The 25013-nt window shown below is 46.5% G+C and overlaps 1 protein-coding gene across 2 annotated transcripts; it reads right to left on the reverse strand.

Annotated features, from left to right (window-relative positions):
* Positions 1–43: 43 nt before the first annotated feature.
* Positions 44–23563, reverse strand: LOC121556332 (glycogenin-1-like). 2 transcript variants are annotated; one of them, XM_041870240.2, is made up of 7 exons: positions 23404–23563; positions 19660–19795; positions 18017–18191; positions 17633–17795; positions 3139–3265; positions 1206–1422; positions 44–557 (listed from the first exon to the last, which is right to left on the reverse strand). In XM_041870240.2, the coding sequence occupies exons 1-7, from the start codon at positions 23411–23413 to the stop codon at positions 399–401; spliced, it is 987 nt and encodes a 328-aa protein (XP_041726174.2). In that variant the 5' UTR covers positions 23414–23563; the 3' UTR covers positions 44–398. The 2 variants fall into 2 exon arrangements, with proteins under 2 accessions (XP_041726174.2, XP_045077367.1); XM_045221432.1 differs by having other exon boundaries at positions 1194–1422.
* Between the last annotated feature and the right edge of the window lie 1450 nt (positions 23564–25013).

Genomic DNA, 25013 nt, shown 5'->3' on the forward strand with positions numbered 1-25013 from the left:
TTTAATTTGTCAAAGTGTCCACACGTGAAAAAAGGCTCATCTCCATATACCTGGCAAGGCCATTTTTATTGCGGTTTTAATTCTCTAAACATTTTATCTTCACAAATACAGCGATTGCAAATAGAAAAAAATATGTATTTGTAAACCATGCTTGTCAATAAATTGGTGCTTCAGTGTAGTAATCTTTACAGGATAAACATACTATACAAGAATTGCATAGTTGATGCGCTCTGCCAACAATGTGAGAATGTTTCCCACCGTAACAGAATTGTGTTGTAGTCTTTGGGTGGGTAGAGGCTCACTAATACAGAGAACCAACTATTGGTAAGATGGAGAGTTGAGAGGAGTGGGGGGAGTGAAACTAACTAAATTGAATCAGTCAAACTAAGTTTCCCTCTTCATTTGAGAAAAGCATCAAGCTTTTTCTGGATATTGTCAAAAGAGTCCATTCCCATGTAGTCCGCCTGGCCCTGTTCCCATTTCTGCTTGCGTTCCTCGGATGCCTCTGGTGACACGTATGGCTCAGTGTGATGGGGGTCCTGTGACGCGCTGCTTCCCTGGAGGAGGACAATAAAAACAAGAATATTAGACGGGAGAGATTTGATGAATTCTGGGAAAAGCCACAAGACTAAGAGCTCTGGAGAAACACTTGTTCCTTTGCAGTCAGTGCAGCTACAGAACAGTAGTCCAACCTGGCATTCAGATTAAGACATTGGCACTACTCCAAACCACCCATCTACTGTATATCACCAGAGAACACACCGCTATAGTATTAGCTAAGCCAGGTTTGTTGTTCAACAGATTGTCCACAAGCAGCAGCAATAGTTTAGTGACCAGTGACAAGGTGTTGTCTGTTAAGCCAGCATCACAACAGACTAGTCTTCAGCGTACCTTCCATTCACCTTCCTTGTGACTATAGATCTGTGACCATAGCCCATGCCAGTGACCATTGCGGTCATGACTTTCTTTGACAGAGGACTGGAACTTTATCAGACGAGAGGAGGGTTAGACATCAGCCTTCAGGACTGAAGTATCACTACATTTTACAAATGGACTAATCATAATTTATATCGTTTAAGTCAGGAGGCGGCGGTCTAGCATGACTTTTACTAACAATAAGCATCCAAGTAAATCGCTTAATAATTCAAACTGTTTTGATAATAGTTCTGTAGAGGAAGGACAAAGGCTAATACTTCTAGACTGACTTCCACACAGCCGGACTGGAAGGGCTGGTCTCCGTATCCCTCCGTCATCATGGGCACCACAGAGGAAGAGTAGAGCATCCACCAGTCCAGGAGGAAGGTGGGGTGTGTGGAGGCCTCCTGCATGTCCCCGCTGATCCGCTTGGTCTCCGGGTCGTACGTGTAGCTCCACGGCTTGGTCTGACCCAGGAAGTGGACCACCTTGGCGTTGCCACCGTATCTGGAACAGAATACATGTTCATTTACTTAGATCTTGTAGTTAAAAGATTGTTGCAAATGCTGTGGTTTGACAAGTTTGAACGCGAAGAGAGCGCACAAGGAAAGTGAAGAGCAAAGGGGTGAAAAGCACGAGCGAGAGGTGAAGAGAGCGAGCGAGAGGTGAAGAGAGCGAGCCCGACCGGTAAAAAGAGAGGGAGCGAGAGAGAGAGAGGGAGGGAGGGAGCGAGAGCGGGAGGGAGCGAGAGAGGGAGCGAGAGAGGGAGCGAGAGAGGGAGCGAGAGAGGGAGCGAGAGAGGGAGCGAGAGATGCCACTGTGACCAGCAGAGGTCCTGTCCACAGGTATAAACGTCTTTAAACAAAGGGCTCCAAATTCGTCTCCGCTCTGTGGAGCTCCAGCTGGATATCTAACCCTACGAGGCCTAGGGGATGGCTGAGGGAGGCTTTTAGACCAACTACTGTTGCCCCCTAAACTCACTGGTAACCTGATGTCATGGCATAAGCACAGTCATGTGACTGTATCGCCTTACACCTCCCGTTCTCACAGCCCAAGAATACTTTCCCTAGATCCATCTGTTGTTCCATGTGTTTCTATGGGCTAATAGCAGTAAGGACTGTTGTTCCATGTAGTGAATCTGTTATTCAATGTGTTTGTATGGGCTAATAGCAGTAAGGACTATCTGTTGTTCCATGTAGTGAATCTGTTATTCAATGTGTTTGTATGGGCTAATAGCAGTAAGGACTATCTGTTGTTCCATGTAGTGAATCTGTTATTCAATGTGTTTCTATGGGCTAATAGCAGTAAGGACTATCTGTTGTTCCATGTAGTGAATCTGTTATTCAATGTGTTTGTATGGGCTAATAGCAGTAAGGACTATCTGTTGTTCCATGTAGTGAATCTGTTATTCAATGTGTTTCTATGGGCTAATAGCAGTAAGGACTATCTGTTGTTCCATGTAGTGAATCTGTTATTCAATGTGTTTGTATGGGCTAATAGCAGTAAGGACTATCTGTTGTTCCATGTAGTGAATCTGTTATTCAATGTGTTTGTATGGGCTAATAGCAGTAAGGACTATCTGTTGTTCCATGTAGTGAATCTGTTATTCAATGTGTTTGTATGGGCTAATAGCAGTAAGGACTATCTGTTGTTCCATGTAGTGAATCTGTTATTCAATGCGTTTGTATGGTCTAATAGCAGTAAAGCCAAAATACAATTTTTCATCAAAAAACATAATATATTTTGATACTTCAAGGGGTCATAAATTCAAAATCAAATAGCTAAATGATCCTTGGTATGATCTTCTTAAAACAATTCCATATAGCTTAGTAGAACCGGCTTAAACTCTTATGGGTCGTTAATGTTTGGCAGATCAGGGAATTATAGAAAACACCTCAGAGATTTAAGTTTGTGATTTAGCTGAATGTTTCTCAATATAAGAAATACAGATATCTCCAGATAGTAGTTACAGCCTAAACCAACACCTAGATCTACACATGGTTCTCCATCACATGAGTACGTACTGTTTGAATGCTGGAAGGTAGGTGTAGATTGAGTACTTACTGTTTGAATGCCGGAAGGTAGGTGTAGATTGAGTACGTACTGTTTGAATGCCGGAAGGTAGGTGTAGATTGAGTACTTACTGTTTGAATGCCGGAAGGTAGGTGTAGATTGAGTACGTACTGTTTGAATGCTGGAAGGTGGTGTAGATTGAGTACATACTGTTTGAATGCTGGAAGGTAGGTGTAGATTGCGATGCTGCTGAGGTTGTAGATGAAAGGGAGGTGTTTTGATATATCTGCGGTTGCCCAGTTACTGAAGTAGCCATTCAAGATCCCCTGGTCCCCACCTAGAGAGAGGAAAAACAACAGTTAGCAACAAGCGTGAAAAACAGGGAGCACAATATATTTAGCCCCAACCCATACCAATGCTTAGGGGTGGTTCAAAACAAAAAAGGAAGCAGAGTCTAGTTCAAGACTTCATCCACCTACAAGTAAGTCATTTATCATGAGCTTGGTACATTTAGTAATATGAATCGACCAGACAGTGAGGCCAACACTAAGCCCTCCACAGTAGGACCAAAAGTTATTTTAAAACAGATGTTGTGAAACAGAAATCAATCTTGATAATATCCTCTTCAGTATGATTGAAAGGGTGGGGGGGGGGGTATATTACTGGAAACAGAATTTCGGCATCTTTCAAGGATTATGTAAATCACAAAACATCTAGTGGCCCTTCTGGGTACTTCAGACTATCACAGGTCTCTAAACCTCTGGCCTTGTATGTGGACTTACCACATGGAAAATATGAAATAAGATAAGATGTTTTACAGATTTATCCTCACCATTGTTTAATATGGTTTTCAGCATCACTTATTTTACTGTCAATATGTATTGGTTTTCTATGTTTCGTTGTCAAACCCAGGCAGTTGTAAAAGTCTAAATTTGGACGAGCTGCAGAGGTAATTAAAAATAATGCCATTGTTGATTAAACGCTTTTTTCATTAGACAATTTTCTCTTGAACCACATGGTCTATCTACGAGAAACTCATGGAGACAAAATAATACTATGAATAAATATTGATTTACAAAGTTAAAGTATAAATTACATATTAGATATATTTTCTGTTAATTATAAAAATGTACTGAATATTCCAGTAACTGGGGTAAATGACCAGTAGCTTTGCTACTCTTCAGAGACAGGCAATACAATCACTATACAACAGGCTGGCATACAGACAGATCTAGCATCTCATATCAGGACATCGCTGAGAGTAAGTACATTTTTCCTGAAAGTACCTACAGTTGAAGTCGGAAGTTTACATACACTTAGGTTGGAGTCATTAAAACTTGTTTTTCAACCACTCCACAAATTTCTTGTTAACAAACTATAGTTTTGGCAAGTCGGTTAGGACATCTACTTTGTGCATGACAACTACTTTTTCCAACAATTGTTTACAGACAGATTATTTCACTTAATCACAATTCCAGTGGGTCAGAAGTTTACATACACTAAGTTGACTGTGCCTTTAAACAGCTTGGAAAATTCCAGAAAATGATGTCATGGCTTTAGAAGCTTCTGATCGGCTAATTGACATCATTTGAGTCAATTGAAGGTGTACCTGAGGATGTATTTCAAGGCCTACCTTCAAACTCAGTGCCTCTTTGCTTGACATCATGGGAAAATCAAAAGAAATCAGCCAAGACCTCAGAATTTTCCACAAGTCTGGAAATTGCTCCCAAGGATGAACCAAACGCCTGGAGGTACCACGTTCATCTGTACAAACAATAGTATGCAAGTATAAACACCATGGGACCACGCAGCCATCATACCGCTCAGGAAGGAGACGCGTTCTGTCTCCTAGTGATGAACGTACTTTGGTGTGAAAAGTGCAAATTAACCCCAGAACAACAGCAAAGGACCTTGTGAAGATGCTGTAGGAAAACAGGTACAAAAGTATCTATATCCACAGTAAAACAAGTTCTATATCGACATAACCTGAAAGGCCGCTCAGCAAGGAACAAGCCACTGCTCCAAAACCGCCATAAAAAAGCCAGACTACGGTTTGCAGATGGTACTTTGAGACATGTCCTCTGGTCTGATGAAACAAAAATAGAACTGTTTGGCCATAATGACCATTGTTATGCTTGGAGGAAAAAGGGGGTTGCTTGCAAGCTGAAGAACACCATCCCAACCGTGAAGCATGGGGATGGCAGCATCATGCTGTGGGGGTGCTTTGCTGCAGGAGGGACTGGTGCACTTCACAAAATAGATGGCATCATGAGGAAGGAAAATGATGTGGATATATTGAAGCAACATCTCAATACATCAGTCAGGAAGTTAAAGCTTGGTGGCAAATGGGTCTTCCAAATGGACAATGACCTCAAGCATACTTCCAAAGATGTGGCAAAATGGCTTAAGGACAACAAAGTCGATGTATTGGAGTGGCCATCACAAAGCCCTGACCTCAATCCTATAGAAAATGTGTGGGCATAACTGAAAAAGCATGTGCGAGCAAGGAGGCCTACAAACCTGATTCAGTTACATCAGCTCTGTCAGAAGGAATGGGCCGAAATTCACCCAACTTACTGTGGTAAGCTTGTGGAAGGCTAACCGAAATGTTTGACCCAAGTTAAACATTTTAAAGGCAATGCTACCAAATACTAATTGAGTGTATGTAAACTTCTGACCCACTGGGAATGTGATGAAAGAAATAAAAGCTGAAATAAATAATTTGACTATTATTCTGACATTTCACATTCTTAAAATAAAGTGGTGATCCTAACTGACCTAAGACAGGGAATTTTTACTAGGATTAAATGTCAGGAATTGTGAAAAAAATGAGTTGAAATGCATTTGGCTAAGGTGTATGTAAACTTCAGACTTCAACTGTATGAATGATGTGGTTGTCTCACCTAGCTACCTTAAGATGGATGCACTAAGTAAGTCGCTCTGTATAAGAGTGTCTGCTAAATGACAATGTAATCTAACATGGTAATGATTTATGGTTGTCTGAATAGATCTACTTCAGAGGGAGCGAAGGGAGCACTAAGCCTGCTGTAGATTTAACCGGTAACAGGTGCATGATGTATGGTTCATTTATCCAACTATACGCCTGTAAAGCTATTAGGCTTTCTGCCAACGCCACCACGGCCTCTTAAACCTTGTTCACACTGCAGGCCTTGTTTCTCAAATTAGTTTAGTTTTTCAAATTCCGTTTTGGAATACTGACTGTCCAAACAGAAAGTTAAAAAAGTGATGAGTGTGTGTTCAGTCAGTGTTTATGTGTGTCACTTGCTGACAAGGCTAAGCTAGTTGTCATAGTAACAATACGTGTGCGATGGAATCTGACTTCAAACCACCTATGAAGGTGGTTTAAAATGTGGCTTGAAATATCAGATTCCATGTGCTTTTTGGCTGTTCAGACTGCAGGATAAAAGAACAGATTCGAAATTGGATTGACACTACAAGCTTGGCACACTGCTGTATTTGGAGAGTTTCTCCCATTCTTCTCTGCAGATCCTCTCAAGCTCTGTCAGGTTGGATGAGGAGCATCGCTGCACAGCTATTTTCAGGTCTCTCCAGAGATGTTAGAACGGGTTCAAGTCCGGGCTCTGGCTGGGCCACTCAAGGACATTCAGAGACTTGTCCCGAAGCTACTCCTGCGTTGTCTTAGCTGTGTGCTTAGGGTTGTTGTCCTGTTGGAAGGTGAACCTTCGCCCCAGTCTGAGGTCCTGAGCGCTCTGGAGCAGGTTTTCATCAGGAATCTCTCTGTACTTTGCTCCGTTCATCTTTCCCGCGATCCTGACTAGTCTCCCAGTCCCTGCCACTGAAAAACATCCCCACAGCATGATGCTGCCACCACCATGCTTCACCGTAGGGATGGTGCCAGGTTTCCTCCAGACGTGACGCTTGTCATTCAGGCCAAAGAGTTCAATATTGGTTTCATCAGACCAGAGAATCTTGTTTCTCATGGTCTGAGAGTCCTTTAGGCGCCTTTTGGCAAACTCCAAGCGGGCTGTCATGTGCCTTTTACTGAGGAGTGACTTCCGTCTGGCCACTCTACCATAAAGGCCTGATTGGTGGAGTGCTACAGAGATGGTTGTCCTTCTGGAAGGTTCTCCAATCTCCAGAGAAACTCTGAAGCTCTGTCAGCGTGACCATTGGGTTCTTGGTCACCTCCCTGACCAAGTCCCTTCTCCCTCGATTGCGGTTTGGCCAGGCAGACACCTCTACGAAGAGTCTTGTTGGTTCCAAACTTCTTCCATTTAAGAATGATGGAGGCCACTGTGTTCTTGCGGACCTTCAACGCTGCAGACATTTTTTGGTTCCCTTCCCCAGATCTGTGCCTTGACACAATCCTGTCTCGGAGCTCTACGGACAATTCCTTCGACCTCATGGCTTGGTTTTTGCTCTGACATGCACTTTCAACTGCGGGACCTTATATAGAAAGGTGTGTGCCTTTCCAAATCACGTCCAATCAATAGAATTTACCACAGGTGGACTCAAATCAAGTTGTAGAAACATCAAGGATGATCAATGGAAAACAGGATGCTCCTGAGCTCAATTTCTAGTCTCATTGCAAAGGGTCTGAATACTTATGTAAATTAGGTATTTCTGTTTTCGCTTTGTCATTACAGGGTATTGTGTGTAGATTGAATCTTTTTGTATAAAAAGAATATGGCCGTAACGTAACAAAATGTGGAAAAAGTAAAGGGGTCTGAATACTTTCCGAATGCACTGTAGGTAGTCTGACTAAGTGTACCCACGGGACACTTTTTACAGACTGCTGTCTAGGATATTGATGGGGGTTGTCAGTAAACAAAGCACTCTGCTTTCTCCGAACAGCCAGCCTTGCATTCGTTTACTTTAGGAAACAGAGCATCAGCAGTCACAAAACAGAGGCTGACAAAGTGATGTTCTAGTAGGTCTGTCTGTTTCATTTAAAACTACTATCTGGAATTCATTTCAGCCATTTTGTGTAGGTCTCCCTCCAAGACCTGGCCGGTGGTATTAATGGCTGTCGAATAGCCGTATGTATCAGAGATTGTACCGTTAAGAGATGGCCATGCGCTGACGTGTGAAAGGCAAGGTGGTGGCGGGTTGCATAGAGTAACATAGCCCAGGTCATGAATGTAAAGATGACTGGAGTCAGGTGGATTTAAACCCCAGTCACAGACTGAAACCCTCAAATAGAACTACTGTATAAATCACTGCTCTTTTAACTCAACACTGATCTAAACATCCAGCCACTACACATCCAGCCACTATACATAACCTACACATCCAGCCACTACACATCCAGCCACTATACATAACCTACACATCCAGCCACTACACATCCAGCCACTACACATAACCTACACATCCAGCCACTACACATAACCTACACATCCAGCCACTATACATAACTTACACATCCAGCCACTACACATCCAGCCACTATACATAACCTATACATCCAGCCATTATACATAACCTACACATCCAGCCATGATACATAACCTATACATCCAGCCATGATACATAACCTATACATCCAGCCACTACACATCCAGCCACTATACATGAGAGTACACTGGTTGGGTCCAGCTAGGCGCCAGCTGAACTGAAGCATGCGGATGCGTTGCACCATCCAGAGATATAAATAGTAAATGGTCTGGCCTGGCAGAGAGTGGCCATCGCTATATGACTAAGTCACTATACATTAGCTGTACATGCAGTGACCATCCAGAGATGTATTTATAGGAAGAGGTCTGGGTGGCCTGGCAGAGTGGCTGGGTGGCCTGGCAGAGTGGCTGGGTGGCCTGGCAGAGTGGCCTGGCAGAGTGGCTGTCAGTTCCAGAATGCAGTGTGGAAAAGACACAATGTACAGAACATATAGGAGTACAGTCACACTCCAAAGAGACCCCTGCACTCCTCTGGCAGCTAGACGTCATGGTGGTCTGGCAGCTAGACGTCATGGTGGTCTGGCAGCTAGACGTCATGGTGGTCTGGCAGCTAGACGTCATGGTGGTCTGGCAGCTAGACGTCATGGTGGTCTGGCAGCTAGACGTCATGTATTGTAGCTAAATGTCATGGTGGTCAGTTGGTATTGTTGAAGCAGGGTAAGGCATTGAAGCAGGGTAAGGCGTTGAAGCAGGGTAAGGTGTTGAAGCAGGGTAAGGCGTTGAAGCAGGGTGTAGAGCTGCGGTTCTGTTTAGGCTGTAGGTTACTATAGTAGTATTACCCATATATAGACACACTGAACAAAAATATAAAACATGCAACAATAAACAATTTTACAGAGTTAGTTTATATAAGGATATCAGTCAATTGAAATAAATGAATTAGGCCCTAATCTATGGGTGCAGCCATGGGTGAGCCAGGCCCAGCCAATCAGAATGAGTTTTTACCCACAAAATGACTTTATGACAGGCAGAAATACTCCAGTTTCATCAGCTGTCTGGTCTCAGATGATCCCGCAGGTGAAAAAGCCGGATGTGGAGGTCCTGGGCTGGCGTGGTTACACGTGGTCTGCGGTTGTACGTACTGCCAAATTCTCTAAAATGACATTGGAGGCGGCTTATGGTAGAGAAATAAACATTAAATGATCTGGCAACAGCTCTGGTGGACAATCCTGCAGTCAGCATATCAATTGCAAGCTCCCTCAAAACTTGAGACATCTGTGGCATTGTGTTGTGCACATTTTAGAGTGGCCTTTTATTGTTCCCCAGCACAAGGTGCACCTGTGTAATGATCATGCTGTTTAATCAGCTTCTTGATATGCCACAGCTGTCAGGTGGATGGATTATCTTGGCAAAGGAGAAATGCTCACTAACAGGGATGTAAAACAAACGTGCATATGGAACATGTCTGGGATCTTATTTCAGCTCAACACTTTACGTGTTGCTTATATTTTTGTTGCGTGTAGATGTGGGAACGGCAGTGTAATGCATCTGTTCTGCTTTGGCGGTCTCTTGCATGGTTTGTCCTGATATCAGTAGAGATTGCCGCAGGGGGAAATGCCATGGCGGTCTATATAGAAGTGGGCGTGCCACTGTAACAGATATGTGCTTGACATCTGGGGTGTATTCATTAGTCGCAGACCGTTGAAAAGGTTGTTTGTTGCAAACCATTTACCCTCAACTCTAGAAACCAAACAGAATGAAACGGAGTGGAACATACCTACATTTGGACAATATTTTTTTTTATTGTTTTTCCATCGCAAAACGTTATCCATTTGGAGTAAAATGTTTGTTGCAAAACCTTTTGCAAAAGATGGAAAGTTTAGCAAATGAATCCAAGCCCTACAGTCCACCCACCACACTATAGACTCCAAGCCCTACAGTCCACCCACCACACTATAGACTCCAAGCCCTACAGTCCACCCACCACACTATAGACTCCAAGCCCTACAGTCCACCCACCACACTATAGACTCCAAGCCCTACAGTCCACCGCAATACAACATAAGAAAGTCCTTTAAAAAAAATGGCACACCAACAGCTGAGCAACCTTTTCTCAGAAGAGGCTCCACTTCTCTCACACACACTTGAGATTTCACAAGACACCAGTCAAACCATAAACACAAGGAGTGAATTTGTGCACTAGGTGGAGGAGCTGGACCACTCCTGTAACGTGGCTAGTCCATGTCCTGTACACAGTACAGAATGGGAACACGAGGACCTCTATTCTATATGTAGGCTACGTGTTCTACAGCACAGAGCTGCCCCAGTCCCTATCCCACAGGCCCTATCCCACAGCCACAGGCCCTATACCCCAGCCAGCCATAGATACTCTCTTTGTGGCTTTCCTCTAGCAGAGCAGCTCCATAAAGTTAATATGGACCCAGGCCTCTTCATTTAGAGGGGATGAGCAGCCTCAGCAGTAATGAGGCACTCCCCCAGTATACCTAAACCCAACCACAGATTTGACCTGGACTGCATGCAGTAAGAAAGAGGAAATTGAATAGAGGTGCCCCGGCCCATGACATGACGAGTCTAATCTCTCCTGAACCGTTAAAAATCACTCAGAACTGCCATTGCCCAATAGTTGGTTCTGTTGGTTAGCCAGCGCTATACATCGGGTTCAAAATTAGGCACAATAACGTTGGACCGGACTATGTTATATTCCAGTCGTAGTGGAGAACCGGAGCACAAACACTAAAAGGTCAGAGAGGAACTGCAAGTCACACAGTGCAACATGAAAAGACCGTCGCTGGCTAAAAATACTGCAGCTTTAGCTCATTAGCATACCCCACAACCTGCTTGCGTAACGCTGGGCCGTGAACGTGTCATTCAACAGCACAGGGAATCAAAGGGGGTTTAGAAAACGGTCCGAGGAGCAAATCCTGCTTCAAATAACAAAAATTTGATATGTAACAAGATAGCCTGTCATTAACTGATGACGCAACAGGCTTCTCCCACACAAGCTAGTGTGAGCTATGGAGAGACAAAAAGGAAATGGGGTCCAGGATTCTCCTGTGTGATACCAGACAGACACACTAGATTCCTGCCAACAGTCACTTCAGTCCGCCAGATTGGAGTCTGCTCTTGAAAGCATGTGGCACCATTAAGCAAACTAATTGGTGTCTCGAACTCTGGATGGAATAGTTGAGCCATATTAGAACGAGAGCTGCTTCACTGATTCATCGGTCTGATGAGAGGGGGCACAGTTGCTAGCTTTACTGAGCTAGCCAGACTAACTGCAATATGTTATTGTGTTTAAAAAAAAGGGGTTATCAATGTATTGTTGATACATTATTGATATTATTACATACAGGAGGCAGTGTGTTTTGTTTGCAATGGGACCAAAAGTATATTTTTCCCCAAACTTAAAACTGTAGAAAATTTAAACATGCGTTAAAATATTCAGTTTAAGTCTTCCTATTGTGGACAAGGACACGTTAATACCAGCAGGCTAGGTAAAATACACAATTCAATTAGAACGTGTCCCCTGATGATTGGGCAGTACAAACCAGAACTGCTTTCAATTCTGCCCTTCCTCATAAATAGTTACATTTAGCTCCTTTCCAACAAAGTGACTTTACAAACTGGGTCTCTATGCTTTTAAAAACGCTATAAAAACCCAATGTCTGCCATGAAAGAGCTCATTGTTCTCAGTCTAAACCTGCTGTGCTAAATTCACCATGATGTTCTTTGTGAATGCTCTGAAGTGCCATTAGAGAGAGAGGCACTGCCAGGATGCCGGCTCCTTTATATAGTGGCCTGCCAACAGCTTGCCTGAAGACCCCACATCCAATTGCATAGAATTTTACGTCGGGCAGAAATTAGCATTTGGATAAGGAAAGTTTCCTCTCACGACCTCTACAAACCAGAATGCTGAATAAAATGATACATTACTGGCTGTCCGTGTGGTTGGTCCTTCTGCAGGTAGGAATGTGAGAAAATATCCACCGACTAGTGTTATCAACCCCACCTTCAGTATGCTGGTCTGTATAGCGTTTGGATTTCTAGTTTTTATTTTCTATACCGATTCAATTCGCACGTGACAAACACTTCCACAATATGGCCGAGCGGCAAACACTTCCAGCTGATTGCAGGGAAACCTGCATCGGTCGACTACATTCGGCTATTGTTTACATATTGTGCGTCACTTGCAACGAGTCAACATATTGAAAAGCCAAGCAACCTTCCGACGCCACAGAAAGTCAGGTCAACACTTTACTCTGGATCCCATCTCCAGCAGAACAGCAACCAGTAAAGTGTCAATATGATTGTTCTCAACATTCTGCCTTGTAAATGGCACCCTATTCACTAGTGTTCTCAACATTCTGCCTTGTAAATGGCACCCTATTCACTAGTGTTCTCAACATTCTGCCTTGTAAATGGCACCCTATTCACTAGTGTTCTCAACATTCTGCCTTGTAAATGGCACCCTATTCACTAGGGCACTACTTTTGACCAGGGCCTGGTCGAAAGTAGTGCCCTATAAGGAACATGGTGCCATTTCAGACTGGGGCTGCTATTCACCAGGGGACTCATGGGATGAGCAGGGTTAATGTCAGCCAGTGCCAGTCGCAAAATGGAGCTTCTCAAATTCACCCCACCCTGTAGAGCCCCTCAGAATAACTCACAGGGTTAGAGAGAGGCTGTTCTGTGACAGGAGGACCCTGTGTTCAGCCTTTAGGCTTGATAAAGACCTTACTTAGAGGAAAAGTCACCCCCCCTCCCGTAACCAATAAAAACACCTCAGAATAACTCACAGGGTTAGAGAGAGGCTGTGTTGTGACAGGAGGACCCTGTGTTCAGCCTTTAGGCTTAATAAAGACATGTTTGACATATGTAGATCGAGCTAGTTAAAAACGGTTCAACCGCAAACACTAGAAATGGACAGCAGACTGCCAGAGGCTAGCCACCCTACCCAACAGCCAGAGGCCAGCCACCCTACCCAACAGCCAGAGGCCAGCCACCCTACCCAACAGCCAGAGGCCAGCCACCCTACCCAACAGCAGACTGCCAGAGGCCAGCCACCCTACCCAACAGCAGACTGCCAGAGGCTAGCCACCCTACCCAACAGCCAGAGGCCAGCCACCCTACCCAACAGCCAGAGGCCAGCCACCCTACCCAACAGCTAGAGGCCAGCCACCCTACCCAACAGCTAGAGGCCAGCCACCCTACCCAACAGCTAGAGGCCAGCCACCCTACCCAACAGCCAGAGGCCAGCCACCCTACCCAACAGCTAGAGGCCAGCCACCCTACCCAACAGCCAGAGGCCAGCCACCCTACCCAACAGCCAGAGGCCAGCCACCCTACCCAACAGCAGACTGCTAGCGTCCAACCTAAAGAACAGCAGACTGCCAGAGGCCAGCCACCCTACCCAACAGCAGACTGCCAGAGGCTAGCCACCCTACCCAACAGCAGACTGCCAGAGGCCAGCCACCCTACCCAACAGCAGACTGCCAGAGGCCAGCCACCCTACCCAACAGCAGACTGCCAGAGGCCAGCCACCCTACCCAACAGCATACTGCCAGAGGCCAGCCACCCTACCCAACAGCAGACTGCTAGAGGCCAGCCACCCTACCCAACAGCCAGAGGCCAGCCACCCTACCCAACAGCAGACTGCCAGAGGCTAGCCACCCTACCCAACAGCCAGAGGCCAGCCACCCTACCCAACAGCTAGAGGCCAGCCACCCTACCCAACAGCCAGAGGCCAGCCACCCTACCCAACAGCCAGAGGCCAGCCACCCTACAGCCAGAGGCCAGCCACCCTACCCAACAGCCAGAGGCCAGCCACCCTACCCAACAGCAGACTGCTAGCGTCCAACCTAAAGAACAGCAGACTGCCAGAGGCTAGCCACCCTACCCAACAGCCAGAGGCCAGCCACCCTACCCAACAGCAGACTGCCAGAGGCCAGCCACCCTACCCAACAGCAGACTGCCAGAGGCCAGCCACCCTACCCAACAGCAGACTGCCAGAGGCCAGCCACCCTACCCAACAGCAGACTGCCAGAGACCAGCCACCCTACCCAACAGCATACTGCCAGAGGCCAGCCACCCTACCCAACAGCCAGAGGCCAGCCACCCTACCCAACAGCAGACTGCCAGAGGCCAGCCACCCTACCCAACAGCATACTGCCAGAGGCCAGCCACCCTACCCAACAGCCAGAGGCCAGCCACCCTACCCAACAGCAGACTGCTAGAGGCCAGCCACCCTACCCAACAGCAGACTGCCAGAGGCCAGCCACCCTACCCAACAGCAGACTGCCAGAGGCTAGCCACCCTACCCAACAGCAGACTGCCAGAGGCTAGCCACCCTACCCAACAGCAGACTGCCAGAGGCCAGCCACCCTACCCAACAGCAGACTGCCAGAGGCCAGCCACCCTACCCAACAGCATACTGCCAGAGGCCAGCCACCCTACCCAACAGCAGACTGCTAGAGGCCAGCCACCCTACCCAACAGCCAGAGGCTAGCCACCCCTACCCAACAGCAGACTGCCAGAGGCTAGCCACCCTACCCAACAGCCAGAGGCCAGCCACCCTACCCAACAGCTAGAGGCCAGCCACCCTACCCAACAGCCAGAGGCCAGCCACCCTACCCAACAGCCAGAGGCCAGCCACCCTACCCAACAGCCAGAGGCCAGCCACCCTACCCAACAGCCAGAGGCCAGCCACCCTACCCAACAGCCAGAGGCCAGCCACCCTACCCAACAGCAGACTGCTAGCGTCCAACCTAAAGAACAGCAGACTGCCAGAGGCTAGCCACCCTACCCAACAGCTAGAGGCCAGCCACCCTACCCAACAGCAGACTGCCAGAGGCTAGCCACCCTACCCAACAGCAGACTGCCAGAGGCCAGCCACCCTACCCAACAGCAGACTGCCAGAGGCCAGCCACCCTACCCAACAGCAGACTGCCAGAGGCCAGCCACCCTACCCAACAGCAGACTGCCAGAGGCCAGCCACCCTACCCAACAGCATACTGCCAGAGGCCAGCCACCCTACCCAACAGCCAGAGGCCAGCCACCCTACCCAACAGCCAGAGGCCAGCCACCCTACCCAACAGCAGACTGCCAGAGGCCAGCCACCCTACCCAACAGCAGACTGCCAGAGACCAGCCACCCTACCCAACAGCATACTGCCAGAGGCCAGCCACCCTACCCAACAGCCAGAGGCCAGCCACCCTACCCAACAGCAGACTGCCAGAGGCCAGCCATCCTACCCAACAGCAGACTGCCAGAGGCTAGCCACCCTACCCAACAGCAGACTGCCAGAGGCTAGCCACCCTACCCAACAGCAGACTGCCAGAGGCCAGCCACCCTACCCAACAGCAGACTGCCAGAGGCCAGCCACCCTACCCAACAGCCAGAGGCCAGCCACCCCTACCCAACAGCAGACTGCCAGAGGCCAGCCACCCTACCCAACAGCAGACTGCCAGAGGCTAGCCACCCTACCCAACAGCAGACTGCCAGAGGCCAGCCACCCTACCCAACAGCAGACTGCCAGAGGCCAGCCACCCTACCCAACAGCAGACTGCTAGAGGCCAGCCACCCTACCCAACAGCCAGAGGCCAGCCACCCTACCCAACAGCAGACTGCCAGAGGCCAGCCACCCTACCCAACAGCAGACTGCCAGAGGCCAGCCACCCTACCCAACAGCCAGAGGCCAGCCACCCTACCCAACAGCAGACTGCCAGAGGCCAGCCACCCTACCCAACAGCCAGAGGCCAGCCACCCTACCCAACAGCAGACTGCCAGAGGCCAGCCACCCTACCCAACAGCAGACTGCCAGAGGCTAGCCACCCTACCCAACAGCAGACTGCCAGAGGCTAGCCACCCTACCCAACAGCAGACTGCCAGAGGCCAGCCACCCTACCCAACAGCAGACTGCCAGAGGCCAGCCACCCTACCCAACAGCAGACTGCCAGAGGCCAGCCACCCTACCCAACAGCAGACTGCCAGAGGCCAGCCACCCTACCCAACAGCAGACTGCTAGAGGCCAGCCACCCTACCCAACAGCCAGAGGCTAGCCACCCTACCCAACAGCATACTGCCAGAGGCCAGCCACCCTACCCAACAGCAGACTGCTAGAGGCCAGCCACCCTACCCAACAGCCAGAGGCTAGCCAGCCCCCTACCCAACAGAGCCAGAGGCTAGCCACCCTACCCAACAGCATACTGCTAGAGGCCAGCCACCCTACCCAACAGCAGACTGCCAGAGGCCAGCCACCCTACCCAACAGCCAGAGGCCAGCCACCCTACCCAACAGCAGACTGCCAGAGGCCAGCCACCCTACCCAACAGCAGACTGCCAGAGGCCAGCCACCCTACCCAACAGAAAATACCACAGATATTTGGAATGCTGCACATATTGCCTCTACATTGTTGGAAAAGCACCACATTTTATAGCAGCAGAAACGATACTCCGATATGCTCCAATGCCAGTGGTTCCCTCTATCTAATGGGTACAATATGCTGCATCCACATACCACCCATTTAGAGAGGTCAGGTGAGGAATAAGGAAGGACCTGAAATATTCTTAAAACGTTTGTCTTCTTTTTTTAGTCAAAACAAAGTGATGTGTTGTGGGGCGGCAGCTTTAGTCAGCATCTGGAGAATCAGACCCATATGTATTCATGATGTCACATTGTAGTATGGCTTCTTTTTCCACAATCATTACTTACATTCATTTTCTACTGTTTTCCACCTTGAACTTCAAAATAATAAAACAGAACACTGCACCCATTGCTCACAGTAATGGATATAACATGCCTCTGTCACCAGGTCTTTTTTAACGGTCACGACGAACCTGATGGAAACGGCTAATTTGTCAGTAAACTTTCCACATGTCGACAAAACAAAATACGCTAGTTAAGGTGGGATCTTTGTGTCGATAAAATTTATTAATTACGCAAGAAATGGCGGTGGAAACACCATGCACAAACATTGATATAATAACCATCACATGGAACTAAACTTGGGAGTCACACGATGACGTGGTCCTCCCACTACGACTCGGGAAAGCAGTTTACTAGGTCACAGATGAAAAGTTATAATGAACTTCAAAAAGGTGGTGAAAGTGAAAGGTGATTGGCTTGATGCTCCTTTCCAATAAATATCAAGGGTTTTATTTTGGTGACATGATGATCGATGCTCGACTGCTGTTTGACAAATAAAAACTAAAATCTCCATAATAATATCATCATGTAGGCTATACGCCATCTGCCAGCTGTTGGCCACATGCCACATGGGCACTTCAGTAAATAGACCACGTACGTACCGTCGAAGCTGCCGTGTTCTGTGCAGTACTTGAGCAGCTTGCCGTACGTCTCGTTGGAGGGCCGGAACACGAACACGCCAGAGTTGAAACAGTCTGGCCAGCCGGGGTCCGGGGCCGCAGACAGCTCCTCTCTGTCAAACAACTCATCCACGTTCTGTACCACCTGCAACAAAAACATACAGGTCAACTATACTGTAGCCACCTGGATAACCAGGAGGACAGGAAAACATTTCCCATTGAAGATAATGTGGGTCAGAAGATGGTTGTTATCTATGAGATGGAAATTCAACGTGTGCAAATTGTGTAGACTGAGGGACATTTAGCCCAACCTGACGATTCCACACCCAAAAAAGTTCTACACACACATATATATATCTCTCTCACCATTGTGTCTGCGTCCATGAAGACACATTTGGAGTAGTGGGTAAGAGTCCAGCAGTGTAGCTTGGTGAAGGTGACTCCCAGGTCCGGTCTCTTCATCAGGGCCAGGTGAGCTGCATCTCCACTGTCCAACACATCCACCAGCAGCACCTCGTCAAAGATCTTGTGAAGCACTCCTCTGGTAGGAGGAGAGAGAGGAGCAGACATAATGGACCCTGAATATGGTGTACAGTGGAAACCTTTCTGATTGGACAGCATTCTGACTAGTAGGGAGGAGTCAGGTTCAAAAGCTGCTGGTGGGGCCAGGGAATACCATTAAACACCTCTAGGTTACGGTGGGGCCAGGGAATACCATTAAACACCTCTAGGTTACGGTGGGGCCAGGGAATACCATTAAACACCTCTAGGGTACGGTGGGGCCAGGGAATACCATTAAACACCTCTAGGTTACGGTGGGGCCAGGGAATACCATTAAACACCTCTAGGGTACGGTGGGGCCAGGGAATACCATTAAACAACTCTAGGTAACGGTGGGGCCAGGGAATACCATTAAACACCTCTAGGTTACGATGGGGCCAGGGAATACCATTAAACACCTCTAGGGTACGGTGGGGCCAGGGAATACCATTAAACACCTCTAGGGTACGGTGGGGCCAGGGAATACCATTAAACACCTCTAGGGTACGGTGGGGCCAGGGAATACCATTAAACACCTCTAGGTTACGGTGGGGCCAGGGAATACCATTAAACACCTCTAGGGTACGGTGGGGCCAGGGAATACCATTAAACAACTCTAGGTTACGGTGGGGCCAGGGAATACCATTAAACACCTCTAGGGTACGGTGGGGCCAGGGAATACCATTAAACACCTCTAGGGTACGGTGGGGCCAGGGAATACCATTAAACACCTCTAGGTTACGGTGGGGCCAGGGAATACCATTAAACACCTCTAGGTTACGGTGGGGCCAGGGAATACCATTAAACACCTCTAGGTTACGGTGGGGCCAGGGAATACCATTAAACACCTCTAGGTTACGGTGGGGCCAGAGAATACCATTAAACACCTCTAGGTTACGGTGGGGCCAGGGAATACCATTAAACACCTCTAGGTTACGGTGGGGCCAGGGAATACCATTAAACACCTCTAGGTTACGGTGGGGCCAGGGAATACCATTAAACACCTCTAGGGTACGGTGGGGCCAGGGAATACCATTAAACAACTCTAGGTAACGGTGGGGCCAGGGAATACCATTAAACACCTCTAGGGTACGGTGGGGCCAGGGCCAGAATTCTGGGTGTTGGAGATCAAGGGCATGTTTGATTAAGCCCCGGAACATTACCGCCAACAAGTCTAGGATCAGTTCTTCCAACTCCACTGTTAAAGGTCATAGGTTACACTACCCAGTCGAGGGCATCATAAAGGCACCAGTTTATAATAATAATATGCCATTTAGCAGACGCTTTTATCCAAAGCGACTTACAGTCATGCGTGCATACATTTTTGTGTATGGGTGGTCCCGGGGATCGAACCCACTACCTTGGTGTTACAAGCGCCGTGCTCTACCAGTTGAGCTACAGAGGACCACGGTTTCACTCTAGGACGTTGGTAATAACAGTTGTCACTGGGAAGTGATAAAGGTTCTTACTTGCAGGGGTCAGAGACGTGGGGTCCGATCATCACCACCAGCTTCCTGGTTGTCTTGTGGTTCCTCAGGGACTTGCCCAGCACCATGGCTCCCCTGGCATAGCTGTCATTGGTGGCTAGCGTCACAAAAGCCTGGTCTGGATGGGGGACAGAACTTATTAATAACAACTTGGAAATAAGCAGTTTGTTTAGGTTCAAATGGTGTGAATCCATCAGCGGTAAATTGACTTAATTGCTATAACCTACTCCAGGGGAAGGCAACCCCCTGTTCCTGGAGTGCCGCAGGTACTGCAGGATTTTGTTCCAACTAGGCACCACACCTGACCAACTGAGCTGATTGATCAGTTCAGTGATTGCCTAAATTCAACACACCTTGTCTTCCAGGTTGGATAAATCAAAACATGATGTGCCCGAGGCACTCCAGGACCAGGGTTGCATAAACCTGCCCTACACTATTCAAACCTTCCCAAAACAACAGCTACGTCAGGCATGACGGAACGGTCCAGCTCATAACTGGGGTGTCAAAACAAAAGCCTTAGTGTTCATTTATATGGTCGCTGGAGAAAAGACCGTAACAGATGACTTCAGTGAGGGAATTATGGCAACAGTTGTTTTAACAATGTCACCAATGTCAGCACGCCACACAGAATGGCCAAGGGCTTGACGTCAACTTTGCCATACAGGAAAATCTATAAAATTGCCCATGAACTCAAGTATCAACAATGGATTGATTGTAATGCAAAAGGACAAAATAGAATCATGTTATTATAATGCCAAATCTAAACCCTGGCAGTTAATATCAGCAGTCTTGACTAGCCAGTTGGTCTAGAACAATCCCCTGGGTATAGTAACACCAGTTGGTCTAGAACAATCCCCTGGGTATAGTAACACCAGTTGGTCTAGAACAATCCCCTGGGTATAGTAACACCAGTTGGTCTAGAACAATCCCCTGGGTATAGTAACACCAGTTGGTCTAGAACAATCCCCTGGGTATAGTAACACCAGTTGGTCTAGACCAATCCCCTGGGTATAGTAACACCAGTTGGTCTAGACCAATCCCCTGGGTATAGTAACACCAGTTGGTCTAGACCAATCCCCTGGGTATAGTAACACCAGTTGGTCTAGACCAATCCCCTGGGTATAGTAACACCAGTTGGTCTAGAACAATCCCCTGGGTATAGTAACACCAGTTGGTCTAGACCAATCCCCTGGGTATAGTAACACCAGTTGGTCTAGACCAATCCCCTGGGTATAGTAACACCAGTTGGTCTAGACCAATCCCCTGGGTATAGTAACGCCAGTTGGTCTAGAACAATCCCCTGGGTATAGTAACACCAGTTGGTCTAGACCAATCCCCTGGGTATAGTAACACCAGTTGGTCTAGACCAATCCCCTGGGTATAGTAACACCAGTTGGTCTAGACCAATCCCCTGGGTATAGTAACGCCAGTTGGTCTAGAACAATCCCCTGGGTATAGTAACACCAGTTGGTCTAGAACAATCCATCAAGTTAGCTTCTATGAACGGGCTACAGAAAGACGATAGCCTTTAGGCCTCAACCTACTGAAAAACATATATAAAACGCAACAAAGTGTTGGTCCCATGTTTCATGAGCTGAAAAAAAATTATAATCCATAAACATAAAAAAGCTTTTCTCTAAAATGTTGGCCACAAATTTGTTAACATCCCTGTTATTGAGCATTTCCCCTTTGACAAGATAATCCATCCACATGACAGGTGTGACATATCAAGAAGCTGATTAAAACGGCATGATCATAACACCTTGTGCTGAGGACAATAAAAGGCCAATTAAAATGTGCGGTTTTGTCACAACACAATGCCACAGATGTCTCAAGTTGAGGGAGCATGCAATTGGCATGCCGACTGCAGAAATGTCCACTAGAGCTGTTGCCAGATAATTTATTGTTCATTTCTCTACCATAAGCCGCCTCCAACATTGTTTTAAAGAATTTGGCAGTATGTCCAAATGGCCTCACAACCGCAGACCACGCGTATGGCGTTGTGTGGGCGAGTGGTTTGCTGATGTCAACGTTGTGAACAGAGTGCCCCATGGTGGCGGTGGGGTTATGGTATGGGCAGGCATAAGCTACATACAACACAACTGCATTTTATTCATGGCAATTTGAATGCACAGAGATACTGTGACGAGATCCTGAGGCCCATTGTTGTGCCATTCATCTGCTGCCATCAACTCATGTTTCAGCATGATAATGCACAGCCCCATGTCGCAAGGATCTGTACACAATTTCTGGAAGCTGAAAATGTAAGTTCTTCCATGGCCTGCATACTCACCAGACATGTCACCATTGAGCATGTTTGGGATGCTCTGGATTGATGTGTACGACAGCGTGTTCCAGTTCCCGCCAATATCCAGCAACTTCACACAGCCATTGAAGAGTGGGACAACATTCCACAGGCCACAATCAACAGCTGATTAACTCTATGAGAAGGAGATGTGTCGCGCTGCATGAGGCAAATGGTGGTCATACCAGATACTGACTGGTTTTCTGATCCACGCCCCTACCTTTTTTCTTGTTCAGGTATCTGTGACAAACAGATGCATATCTCTATTCCCAGTCATGTGAAATCCATAGATTAGGGCCTAATGAAATCATTTCAATTTACTGATTTCCTTAAATGAACTGTAACTCAGTAAAATCTTTGAAATTGTTGCGCTCCTATTTTTGTTCGTTATAGAGGAAGATTTAATATCATCGCCACTCTTAGAAAGGCAGATGACCAAGGGATGACTTGCAACTTTCAGAAATCCTGGGGACAGACAGGACGTCACCTTTCACTATTGAAATTTTGCCAGAAACATTTATAACTGTCATATTAGAGTGCACTGTGCAATACCTTCAGAAATATAATATCACATCAACAGAGTAAAAGGTACTTTAAGTTTTGAAGTTTAGAGAGTCAGGAAATTAGGACATTGAGTTTAACATGGAACACTAATTCAATGAATAAATGATACTTCTAGCGGTCTACAGCGATGCGGCCACTAGGAACAGAGCGCAGCCTACGTGCAAATATGTTTCTACTAGGACGAGACTGATGGTGCTGTCAAGACAACTGGGAACTCGGACAAATAAGAGGTCAAATCATGACCTAAGAGATCTTTAGGTCGGAAAGTGGGAACTCTAGAAAGAGGTCTGAGTTCCCGACTTGGAATTCCGAGTGGGATGACCGTTCAAAACGATTTTTCCCAGTCGGAGCTAGTTTTTCGAGTTCCCAGTGGTCTTGAAAGCACTGAAGTCAGAGATTTCCGAGTTTCCAGTTGTTTTGAACGCGGCATGATCAACAGCAAAGCACAATGACCCGAGAATTACTCCGTGATCCACACAATTACATCCGCAAAACGTGTATTGATAAGATCGTATTAGAAAACCAACAATGTTACAAAAATATGCGCTAATGGAAAGTGGAAAAGAGACTCAATTTTAAAATGTCAGCATTGCCACTTTCGTGTTCTTCAGTCAACGACTGCACTTCCTTGATATTAAACAAACCCCCAAAAAATGGTGACCAAACCGAGCTGTAGGTTTGTCATCCCCATCATGTAGGCCAACATACCAATTGTTACAGTTGGGATACTTTGTACCACACTGATTGACAGTCGGAACAATCATTTTTTAATAGTTACTTAGTTTCCCCCCGTGGCTGCCACGGCGAAACTTCAACCATATCGTCCAAGGATAAGATTGTAACAAAATGTCACGTACCTTTTGCCATGATTCTATTAGAAATCGCAGCTACTCTGTTAATGGACTCTCGGACACGACGGCTTACTTGGAGAAAGGACAAACTTAATATAAGGAGGAGAATTTATAGACGCATGAAGGACAACAGTCGTTAGACAGCTGCTCACATGACCCGGTCTAGGCACACACCCACTTCTTTACCACATGCGTCATAGAGCACAACCACACTCTCTCTCTCTCTCTCTCTCTCTCTCCCACTCTCTCTCTCTCTCTCTCTCTCTCTCTCTCTCTCTCTCTCTCCCACTTTCTCTCTCTCTCTCTCTCTCTCTCTCTCTCTCTCTCTCTCTCTCTCTCTCTCTCGCTCTCTCTCTCACTCTCTCTCTCTCTCTCTCTCTCTCTCTCTCTCGCTCTCTCTCTCTCTCTCTCTCTCAATTCAATTCAATTTCAATTTAATTTCAATTCAATTCAATTTACGGGCTTTATTGGCATGGGAAACATATGTTTCATTGCCAAAGCAAGTGAAGTAGATAGTAAACAAAAGTGAAATAAACAATAAATATTAACAGTAAACATTACACTCAGAAGTTCCAAAAGAATAAAGACATTTCAAATGTCATATTATGGCTATATACAGTGTTGTAACAATGTGCAAATAGTTAAAGTACAAATGGGAAAATAAATAAACATAAATATGGGTTGTATTTACAATGGTGTTTGTTCTTCACTGGTTGCCCTTTTCTTGTGGCAACAGGTCACAAATCTTGCAGCTGTGATGGCACACTGTGGTTTTTCACCCAGTAGATAAGACACTCTCTCTCTCTCTCTCTCTCTCTCTCTCTCTCTCTCTCTCTCTCTCTCTCTCTCTCTCTCTCTCTCTCTCTCTCTCTCTCTCTCTCTCACACCCCTAAAGGTCTGCTGGTTATATTGGTTCTAAACTATGTCATGTACCCTGCCTACTTCCTCCATGTTTCGATCATAGGCCTTTATGTTCAGAATGCCAGATTTGTATTTGTCCCATGCGCTGAATACAACCGGTGTAGACCTTACCGTGAAATGCTCACTTACAGGCTCTTAACCAACAATGCAGTTTTAAGAAAAATAAGAGTTAAGAAAAATATTTACTAAATAAACTAAAGTAAAAACATAAAAGCGCAACAATAAAATAACAATAACGAGGCTATATACAGGGGGTACCGGTACCGAGTCAATGTGCGGGGGTACAGGTTAGTCCAGGTAATAATGAGGCTATATACAGGGGGTACCGGTACCGGGTCAATATGCGAGGGTACAGGTTAGTAGAGGTAATTGAGGTAATATGTACATGTAGGTAGGGATAAAGGGACTGTGCATAGATAATAAATAGCAGGTAGCAGCAGCATAAAAAGGGGGGGGGGTCAATGCAAATATATATCTGTACAGGATGGTGTGTAGTATCTGAATAGAAAAGGTGTGTACAGCAGTAGTTATATAGGATGAACCATGACTAGAATACAGTATATACATATTCCAAGATGGCGTAGCAGTGCGGTCGCTTTTATTCATTGTCCTTGTGTAAATATCCCGTTTCTTGTTTTTTTGTCTATTTTTGTATATATTTCTCAATTTTTACTTTTCATTCTTTAACTAAATAT

Source organism: Coregonus clupeaformis, chromosome 7 (genome assembly GCF_020615455.1).
Source record: "Coregonus clupeaformis isolate EN_2021a chromosome 7, ASM2061545v1, whole genome shotgun sequence".
In the NCBI taxonomy this organism is placed as follows: domain Eukaryota; kingdom Metazoa; phylum Chordata; class Actinopteri; order Salmoniformes; family Salmonidae; genus Coregonus; species Coregonus clupeaformis.

Excerpts from the sequence above, each read along its gene's own strand:
- LOC121556332 (XM_045221432.1), bottom strand. Across the intron at positions 3,266-17,632 it reads AGAACACGGCAGCTTCGACG|GTGGGGACCAGGGGATCTTG; the intron begins GTACGTACGTGG and ends TCCTCTCTCTAG. Across the intron at positions 1,423-3,138 it reads TACCTTCCAGCATTCAAACA|ATACGGTGGCAACGCCAAGG; the intron begins GTATGTACTCAA and ends ATTCTGTTCCAG.